Here is a 10,505-nt window from a genome sequence, read left to right as displayed (position 1 = left end):
GCCAGATCTTCTTATATGATGATGTAATTTATGAGTGTGTGGTCTCCTACAGAGTGTGGTGCAGCGTTCACCAGCAAGCTTGAGGGCATGTTCAAAGACATGGAGCTCTCCAAAGACATCATGATCCAGTTTAAACAGGTAAACACTTTCTCATAGCTTAGGAAAATTGTCATTTGAGCTTTACCTACGTTTTGCTCTGTGTGTGTGTGTGTGTGTGTGTGTGTGTGTGTGTGTGTGTGCGTGCTTTTTAATCTAATCTAGATCAAACATAACATCAGTCATTTCCTCAATACCTTTTGGAAAACAAATGCAACGTATTACATTCAAAAATGGCATAAAACAAACAAAAATCTTTATGAGAACATGAGGCATAACATTATGACCACCTTCCTTATATTGTGCTGGTCCCCTTTTTGCTGCCTAAACAGTCCTGACCCATCGAGGCATGGAGTCTGACACCTTTCTATCAGAACCAGCATTAACTTCTTCAGTAGTTTGAGCTACAGTTTGAGCTCGTCTGTTGGATCGGACCACACATGCATCAATGACCCTGTCGCCTTTTGATAGATACTGACCACTGCAGACCGGGAAACACCCCACAAGAGCTGCAGTTTTGGAGATGCTCTGACCCAGTCGTCTAGCCATCACAATTTGGCCCTCGACAAACTCAAATCAAGTCAAATCCTCACGCTCGATCATTTTTCCTGCTTCTAACATCAACTCTGAGGATAAAATGTTCACTTGCTGCCTGATATATCCCCCCTACTAACAGGTGCCGTGATGAAGAGATAATCAGTATTATTCACGTCACCTGTCAGTGGTCATAATGTTATGCCTGGTCGGTGTATAACGAGAATCATTTCCCCATAGTCATTTTGTTTCCAATGCAAGACCTTCACAAACAGGAATCGCGTGTGTGGTCACAACGGCCGTGGTGTGATCAAGTGCTCAAACTTGTTTTGATGGCTGACATGAATATTGGTTTAACACGTGGTTGTGGTGAGTGAACTAATAGTTTCCACTTTTTTTTTTGTCCTCTTCAGTACATGCAGAATCAGAGTGACCCCAGCAACATTGATCTGACCGTCAACATCCTCACTATGGGTTACTGGCCCACCTATACCCCCATGGAGGTCCATCTTCCCCCTGAGGTTAGTGTGAATAGAAGAATCACTATAAGCATTCCCATTACGATTATCACAAATCAACGCTCCGGTGGCACAGCAGTAAATGATGCTGGCACAATTCCTAGTGGTGCTGCTGGCCGGGTGTCTACTTACACATGATTGGCTGTGTCTAAAGCACTGGTAAAAAAAAAAAAAAAAGGTAATGAAAAATATCAATGAGTGATGAAATGCAATCAGTTGAATAAAATCTCAGAGAGCTGTGTGTGCGTGAATGACACTGAGTAACATTTAGTACGTTGATGTTCAGATGGTGAAGCTGCAGGAGGTGTTTAAAATGTTCTATCTGGGCAAGCACAGTGGACGAAAGCTTCAGTGGCAGGCCACCCTGGGTCACTCTGTGCTTAAAGCAGAGTTCAAGGAGGTCAGTCTCACACCTAACCGCTGTATGAACAGGAATGTTGCACATTTTGCTTCCCCCCCACTACAGTGCACTGACACTTTTTAAATGGATTTATGTGCAGGGTAAAAAGGAGCTGCAGGTGTCTTTATTCCAGACTCTGGTCTTACTCATGTTTAACGAGGGCGAGGAGTTCACATTAGAGGAGATCCAAACCGCTACTGGAATAGGTAATCTCATATTAACATGTGAATGGTCTGTGTGAGTCTAAATACTTGGGTAACAACAAGCTGTATTTAGGTAATCTTGTTTGGGCCGTATCTACTCCTTGGTTGACATGTGTTCAACTAAAAAATATTGGTAGATGGTTTTAAGAAAACAGCTTTTCTGATGTATATGTCAACCTGAAGCTGCAGCTGAAAAACATCTATGAAAGCTGCATCATCTCAACTGTTTGGTAGGGCTTATTAAAAATACTCTAGTAAAATGCACTAGTAAAAAAAAGTCCCAAGATATGGGTCCCAAGAAATGCACCGAAACATTCTTTTCTTGGTGAGACCATTAAAGGGTCAAAGTGTGTGTGGACGGGAGCACCGGTACTTTACCATTACATGTTGGCAGATTCTCAGCTGGTATAAGAGAAGCCAAAAAGTACTACATTCTGAATAAACGTTACTTACAATAGCATTAATGTGGAGAAAATGAGAACAGGTGAGCGTCACATAGTGCCCCCTGGGTAATGTATTTTCTATGCACCAAAAGTGAAATGTAGAAAAGCTGGTACTGCAATATTGGTGAGTCACGGCCCATGTTAATCATTAGACTGAACAGACACAAATTTCAACTGACACTTCAAAATTGTGGGAATGACTAGATTGGAAGAGAAAGGGGGTTAACACCAAAAAAAAAAAAAAAAATGCCTATGAAAGTAGAATTACATAAAATACAACAATTATTTATTAAAAGAGGCAAAAATGAAAACAATTTGGAGGAGAAAATGTATTAATGTATCAGCAATGCAAAATCCTACCAACAGATTGCAAGATGATTGGTGCTTGTGGCTCTGTGTGATGGGTTAAATTTGGTAAACAATAAGGTTTAAACCATTCATGTCACAATATTTAAAAATGTAGAAAACCAGCCATTTTTTCTCGTGCTGGATTGAATGAAAGAATTGTTTTGTGTGGAAATGTGCTCTCAGTTCTGGTGTAAGTGAAATGAATGAATTTGTGCTGTTTTCTACAGAGACGAGCGAGCTGAGACGCACGCTGCAGTCCCTGGCCTGTGGCAAGGCGCGTGTGCTTAACAAAAATCCCAAAGGGAAGGACGTGGAGGACGGAGATCGTTTCAACTTCAACAGCGACTTCAAACATAAACTGTTTCGCATCAAAATCAACCAGATCCAAATGAAAGAGACGGTAGGGTTCGACAGCACACACCGCAGATTTTCCTCACTTCCTCTGCCTCCTACATTTACTACGTGTGTTGTGCTCTTGCCTTTTTTTCCTTGACCTCAGGTGGAGGAGCAGGTCAGCACTACAGAGCGGGTGTTCCAGGACAGGCAGTACCAGATAGACGCTGCCGTGGTGAGAATCATGAAGATGAGGAAGACTCTCAGCCACAATCTGCTCCTGTCAGAACTCTACAACCAGCTCAAGTTTCCTGTCAAGGTACAGCACTTATTGTGATAGTTCTAGACTAAAAAAAACCTTGTCTTGTTACCTTGTATGTAGTGTGTGTATATGGAGAGAAGCAATGGAAGCCGTTTAGCAGCCATTCAGCCTGCTTGAAAAATTCTCCAGAGGGAAAATACTTAATTAACTGGACATTGGTGTTGTTTATTCATAGAGTTGTGATTACGTGATTTAAGGAGTGATTTTTAAGGAGTAATTCCTAGGTGGAGCGGTCCGTGTCCTTTCTGTGTGGATTTCTGTGTGAATGTTCTCCCCGTGTCTGTGTGGGTTTCCTCCGGGAGCTCCGGTTTCCTCCCACAGTACAAAGTCGTCCCAAGTGTGGTGAACTGGAGATACAAAATTGTCCATGACTGTGTTTGATATTAAAAACTTGGATTGATGAGTCCTGTCCTGTCATGAATGTAACCAAATTGTGTAAAACATGGAGATGTAACGATACACTCCACTCACGGTGCGATGCGATTCACGATACTGGTTTCGCGATACATTTTTTTCCCGATTTTTTTAAACTAAATGAAATTGAAGACATTATAAGTTTCCTTTTATTATTTCTCTTTAAAAAATAAAATAAAATGCTGTATTTGTGCTTATCTTTTATTTAACTAAGCAAAACAATGCTGCACATTTCCCTTTTTGTGTAAAAAAAACTGAAATGAAATAAATGCCACATTATATAAATAAATGAATAATACAAATAAATAAATTTGGATCTAAATAAATTTGGCTGGAAAATTCCCGAACCTGGCAACCCTGTAGTGACGTCAACCAGGCGAGGTGAATAGCGCCAGCACCCTCTGCTGTTTAAAGTGAATATCGATCATTATACACGTAATTTGAATCGTTACACATGTGAACCGATTTTTAACTGTCTTGTGGTGCATCGTTACATCCCTAGTAAAACATGATCAAATCCTAATAAAATAAAATAAAAATGAACACAAACTTTGTCATTTCTTTTATCAGCCAGGTGACTTGAAGAAGCGCATCGAGTCCCTCATCGACAGAGACTACATGGAGCGAGACAAGGAAAATCCCAACCAGTATCACTATGTCGCCTGAGGTTCCAGCTGGAGACGCTCTCTCAGCCGGTGATCGAGGCTCTGCCCTTTATTTGGGCCCCAGCTTTACCTCCGACAGGCCCTAGAGCAGCCTGTAACCCCCCCCTCCGAGACCCCAATAATGCCCACTTAACATGAACAGGGTTAAAATCTGGGCACACTGTAGTCTGGAGGGGTGAGGTTAACGAATGACTTCAGGAGGCTCGCAAGAGACGAATCATCAACAGATTTCCACAGACAAGCACTTTTTCTCTTCTTATTTTCGATTTGTTTGACTTTTGTCTGTTATTGGCTAGCAGTTTAGTTCAGTTCTGTTGGAACGGACAACAGTTCGGCAACAAAGCGCTTGGCTAGATGCACAAGTTTAGTTTTGAAAGGCTTCGGGGGGACAATTCTTGCTCAGGCTCAGACTTTTAAATCTGGAGCAACCGTGCGTTTTACTCACGAATACATACGTACACATTACAAAATGTAAATTCTTTAAAACGACTCGCTTTCTAGGCTTTATGTAGTGAAAAAAGTAAAAAAAAAAAAAAAATGTGTGAATTTTTTATGACCCGTCTAAGCACCTTTTTGTGTATGTTTGAGTGTTAGGTGTGTTTGCGTGTGCATATGTGTGTTAGATTCTTCTCCTAATTCTCCTTCATCACTAAATATTTCGACCAGCATCTCTGCTCTAAACATTTTGTAGACAAAGAGGTTCTGTTCTTTCTAAGTGCAGAAAGATATTCATTAAACCACAATTAATTAGAAGATTCTGACTCTAGTTTTGGCATCAAACGTGTGCATGTGTTTTGGAAATATGTTTCTTTTTGTATTATGTGTTCAAATACAACCCTCACCTTAAATTTGTGAGGCCAGCATAGTCAGTAAAATTACATTCATAAACACTGATCAGCCATAACATTAAAACCACCTCCTTGTTTCTACACTCACTGTCCATTTTATCAGCTCCACTTACCATATAGAAGCACTTTGTAGTTCTACAATTACTGACTGTAGTCCATCTGTTTCTCTGCATGCTTTGTTAGCCTTCTTTCACCCTGTTCCTTAATGGTCAGGACTCTCCCAGGACCACTACAGAGCAGGTATTATTTAGGTGGTGGATCATTCTCAGCACTGCAGTGACACTGACATGGTGGTGGTGTGTTAGTGTGTGTTGTGCTGGTATGAGTGGATCAGGCACAGCAGCGCTGCTGGAGTTTTTAAATACCGTGTCCACTCACTGTCCACTCTATTAGACACTCCTACCTAGTTGGTCCACCTTGTAGATGTAAAGTCAGAGACGATCGCTCATCTATTGCTGCTGTTTGAGTCGGTCATCTTCTAGACTTTCAGCAGTGCTCACAGGACGCTGCCCACGGGACACCGTTAGCTGGATGTTTTTGGTTGGTGGACTATTTTCAGTCCAGCAGTGACAGTGAGGTGTTTAAAAACTCCATCAGTGCTGCTGTGTCTGATCCACTCATACCAGCACAACACACACTAACACACCACCACCATGTCCGTGTCACTGCAGTGCTGAGAATGATCCACCACCTAAATAATACCTGCTCTGTGGGGGTCCTGACCATTGAAGAACAGAGTTAAAGCAGGTTAAAACAGTATGTAGAGAAACAGATGGACTACAGTCAGTAATTGTAGAACTACAAAGTGCTCCTATATAGTAAGTGGAGCTGATAAAATGGACAGTGAGTGTAGAAACAAGGAGGTGGTTTTAATGTTATTACATAAATGGTCTGCCACCCACAATGTAGGTTTTGCACTCGAGCTGTGAACCTCTTGATTATTAGTTAATGATTACTGAATGTCTCTCTCACTACAAACAAACAAACTCTTAACTCATCAAGGTCAGTAATGAATAATGCTGAAGTAATACATCTGAATTTTAGTGTCTGCAATCATCTCTGCCTGTACTGATAAGATAACAGGTTTTCTTCCAGCAGGATGAGTGTGTGATGCCCTACAGTTTTACTAACAGGTGTAATAAATCAGGTATATGAAGAAAATTCTATTCTTTCAAATTTGCAGCAACAGTTTAGGGAAGGCCCTTTCCTGTTCCAGCATGACTGTGGCCCTGTGCATAAAGCAAGTTCTATAAAGACATGAAGAAAAGCTCGGTGTCCTATACAGAGCCCTGAATTCAGCCCCACTTAACAGCTCTGGAATGAAGTGGAACGTCAGTTAAGACTTGCTTGACCAACATCATTGCCCAGCTATACAAATAAATGCTCTTTTGATTAAATGGACATAAGTCTTGAGAGAGGTCTTCTCAGAAAAGTGGCTGTTATAGAGGTCAATATTTTTTTGAAATAGTATGTCCAACAAGCTCATGGTCAGGTGTCCAAATATTTTTGGTCACATAGTGAGTGTGGGTGTGTATATTTCATGTATTTTGTTTAATCTTACATTGTTTTGCATTATGAAAGGAGCCTGTTTAACCCATTTAATGATTATTAACCCATTAGTCGATCACACAGTGCACGCTGGTAGATCGTGTCTTATTCAAACAGGTCAACGTGATTGACATAAAATGTGGCCACTGTTTGTTTAATTTGCGTTTTCTTACCATAGCTATGCCTCAGCCTGCATAAAGCACCACTAATCTAGAAAGTTTTCATTTATCAGTAGCCATTGTGTCATTTTTGCATTTTTGTAACTTCCACTGTTTGTGAAGATGTCTGCACAACCAAGCACAACTTTTAAAAAGTAGAATGCGATGACCTGTCGACTGAAATAGTAGATCTCAAGCCACAAATGTATGGGCACCCCTGGTCGACTATTAAGAGTCTTAACGGCCTTTGTTCCGTCACAGCTTATAGATTCATTATTCAAATGAATACAAATCCCCGGTTGTAATCATTTGATGACCACATGCTCAGACTGATTCTTGCTCAAAACAATAACTTACGGTGAAAGTATGATTCTCTTCCTCTTTAGTAATGACGTGACTCAGCTGAGTGAGAGTCTCCGCTCTAGATGGTGTGAACCACTGCTGGGACTTGAATTTAGATCATAGGTGTAGGATATTTCTCTGCACTGCTTTTATATAATTCAAATATAATATACATCCAAATGTGACTCCTGGTCCTGTTCTATTGTCCATTAAGGTGAACCAGGCTCCTGTTTTGCCTCAGCTAATTCAGTTTCCTCAACTGTATTAGAGGATAAATCCTTGTAAAAACAGATCAGTAGCCGGAGGGAGAGCACTGGAGGTCTCACACCACTGTGAAATGTTCAGCCTGAGTCTTTCACTAATTGAACCCTCACCTTTAAATATTGTTACCATGACTCAAATCTTTTTAACAGGTCGGTGCAGTTTACAGTGTTTGCATTATAAACACTGTGAACTGCACCGGCGGGTGGATAGGATGACAGGCCCTGTGACGACACACTGGATTGCCGTCCTGTGTGAAGTGTGTTACTGCATTTCGCCCAGTGATTATCAGGGAAACCAGAGACACAGCAAGAGTGAACGGTTTAGTAAAAGCAGTCATTTTCATTGTTACTAATTTCATTAATACTAATACTACATATGAACAAATCTACTTTACAGGGTTTAGGGTCCTTGTGTCTAAAATGTCTGGACAAGTATGAAAAACATAGGTTGAAAAACAGATCTGAGTGCATGATTTCATGATACACCGTTTAGGGACAAAACAACTTAGATCACAAAATGCTTATGCCACAATAGGAACAAAACTGAAACCAAAGTTCAGTTTTCACCAGACCCACAGCATTGTATGTAAATATCTACATTGTTTGCTAAATGCAAAGGTTTGTTTCGGGATGTTACAGACATACATACTGTAACGTAGCATTTCATAACAATGGTTACACAAAAATGCCAACAATAGTGCTGCATTCTAAAAAGCTAAATAATTTAAATGATTGAAATAATAATGACACAATGTAAACATTTGCAATGGCACTGTTTCACTTGTGAAGAATACACTAGAATAACATGAACGATTTAAAATAATTTGTAATATTAATCGTAATCTATTTTAAAATTGATTGCTTTGTTTTTTGATTAAAATGAGTGTTAGGTGTTTGATAAATAAACTTCAGGCTAAAGGAATCAAATCAAAATCAAATCAAGGTTTATTTGTCACATACATAGTCATACACAGTACAGCTGGCAGTGAAATGCTTCTGTGACTGCTCAGACACAATAGCTACAAAACAGTAGACAAAAGATATATATTTATACAAAAATTTAAGTTAAAAAGAAACTTAAATATAATTTAAAAATAGAAGCAATTTAAAGTGAACCAAGTGTGCAAAAGTGACAACAGTTGTGCAGAAACTGAACATAATACTGAATCTATATTGTGCAACATAATGCAATAAGAGTGTGAATATTGTACACAAATACAAATCTATATACATATACTGTACATATACTGTACATCAGAAGGCTCAGAATCAGAAGACTCAGACTTACAGTACCTGTTGAGAATGACGAGGATCATACAGGGTGTCTAAAGTGTGGACACAGGAAATATCACTAACTATAACTATGTTACTAAAATACACACACATACAGTGTATCACGAAAGTGAGTACACCCCTCACATTTCTGCAAATATTTCATTATATCTTTTCATGGGACAACACTATAGACATGAAACTTGGATGTAACTTAGAGTAGTCAGTGTACAACTTGTATAGCAGTGTAGATTTACTGTCTTCTGAAAATAACTCAACACACAGCCATTAATGTCTAAATAGCTGGCAACATAAGTGAGTACACCCCACAGTGAACATGTCCAAATTGTGCCCAAATGTGTCGTTGTCCCTCCCTGGTGTCATGTGTCAAGGTCCCAGGTGTAAATGGGGAGCAGGGCTGTTAAATTTGGTGTTTTGGGTACAATTCTCTCATACTGGCCACTGGATATTCAACATGGCACCTCATGGCAAAGAACTCTCTGAGGATGTGAGAAATAGAATTGTTGCTCTCCACAAAGATGGCCTGGGCTATAAGAAGATTGCTAACACCCTGAAACTGAGCTACAGCATGGTGGCCAAGGTCATACAGCGGTTTTCCAGGACAGGTTCCACTCGGAACAGGCTTCGCCAGGGTCGACCAAAGAAGTTGAGTCCACGTGTTCGGCGACATATCTAGAGGTTGGCTTTAAAAAATAGACACATGAGTGCTGCCAGCATTGCTGCAGAGGTTGAAGACGTGGGAGGTCAGCCTGTCAGTGCTCAGACCATACACCGCACACTGCATCAACTCGGTCTGCATGGTCGTCATCCCAGAAGGAAGCTGACGCACAAGAAAGCCAGCAAACAGTTTGCTGAAAACAAGCAGTCCAAGAACATGGATTACTGGAATGCCCTGTGGTCTGACGAGACCAAGATAAACTTGTTTGGCTCAGATGGTGTCCAGCATGTGTGGCGACGCCCTGGTGAGAAGTACCAAGACAACTGTATCTTGCCTACAGTCAAGCATGGTGGTGGTAGCATCATGGTCTTGGGCTGCATGAGTGTTGCTGGCACTGGGGAGCTGCAGTTCATTGAGGGAAACATGAATTCCAACATGTACTGTGACATTCTGAAACAGAGCATGATCCCCTCCCTTCGAAAACTGGGCCTCATGGCAGTTTTCCAACAGGATAACGACCCCAAACACAACCTCCAAGATGACAACTGCCTTGCTGAGGAAGCTGAAGGTAAAGGTGATGGACTAAACCCAATTGAGCACCTGTGGTGCATCCTCAAGTGGAAGGTGGAGGAGTTTAAGGTGTCTAACATCCACCAGCTCCGTGATGTCATCATGGAGGAGTGGAAGAGGATTCCAGTAGCAACCTGTGCAGCTCTGGTGAATTCCATGCCCAGGAGGGTTAAGGCAGTGATAATAATGGTGGTCACACAAAATATTGACACTTTAGGCACAATTTGGACATGTTCACTGTGGGGTGTACTCACTTATGTTGCCAGCCATTTAGACATTAATGGCTGTGTGTTGAGTTATTTTCAGAAGACAGTAAATCTACACTGCTATACAAGTTGTACACTGACTACTCTAAGTTATATCCAAGTTTCATGTCTATAGTGTCGTCCCATGAAAAGATATAATAAAATATTTGCAGAAATGTGAGGGGTGTACTCACTTTTGTGATACACTGTACATATTGCATCACAAACAGTGGAAAACACAGTGAAGATGTTATTGTTTAATATTCTAATGAAATAAAATGTTGTTGAAAAATGTATTGAAATT

At 40.6% G+C, this 10,505-nt stretch overlaps 1 protein-coding gene across 1 annotated transcript in view; it reads left to right on the top strand.

The window, feature by feature from the left end:
• Positions 1-5,029, top strand: part of cul4a (cullin 4A) — a 19,094-nt gene extending 14,065 nt beyond the window's left edge. The window contains exons 14-20 of the mRNA XM_063009626.1: positions 53-138; positions 1,044-1,151; positions 1,435-1,548; positions 1,649-1,754; positions 2,770-2,942; positions 3,042-3,194; positions 4,182-5,029. Coding sequence (XP_062865696.1) covers positions 53-138; positions 1,044-1,151; positions 1,435-1,548; positions 1,649-1,754; positions 2,770-2,942; positions 3,042-3,194; positions 4,182-4,277 — 836 coding nt within the window. The 3' untranslated portion in view covers positions 4,278-5,029. The remainder of the gene's footprint in view (positions 1-52; positions 139-1,043; positions 1,152-1,434; positions 1,549-1,648; positions 1,755-2,769; positions 2,943-3,041; positions 3,195-4,181) is intronic.
• Positions 5,030-10,505: the final 5,476 nt, after the last annotated feature.

The sequence above is a fragment of the Trichomycterus rosablanca genome, chromosome 15 (genome assembly GCF_030014385.1).
Source record: "Trichomycterus rosablanca isolate fTriRos1 chromosome 15, fTriRos1.hap1, whole genome shotgun sequence".
Lineage (NCBI taxonomy): Eukaryota > Metazoa > Chordata > Actinopteri > Siluriformes > Trichomycteridae > Trichomycterus > Trichomycterus rosablanca.
This window is presented reverse-complemented; position numbering and strand designations above follow the sequence as displayed.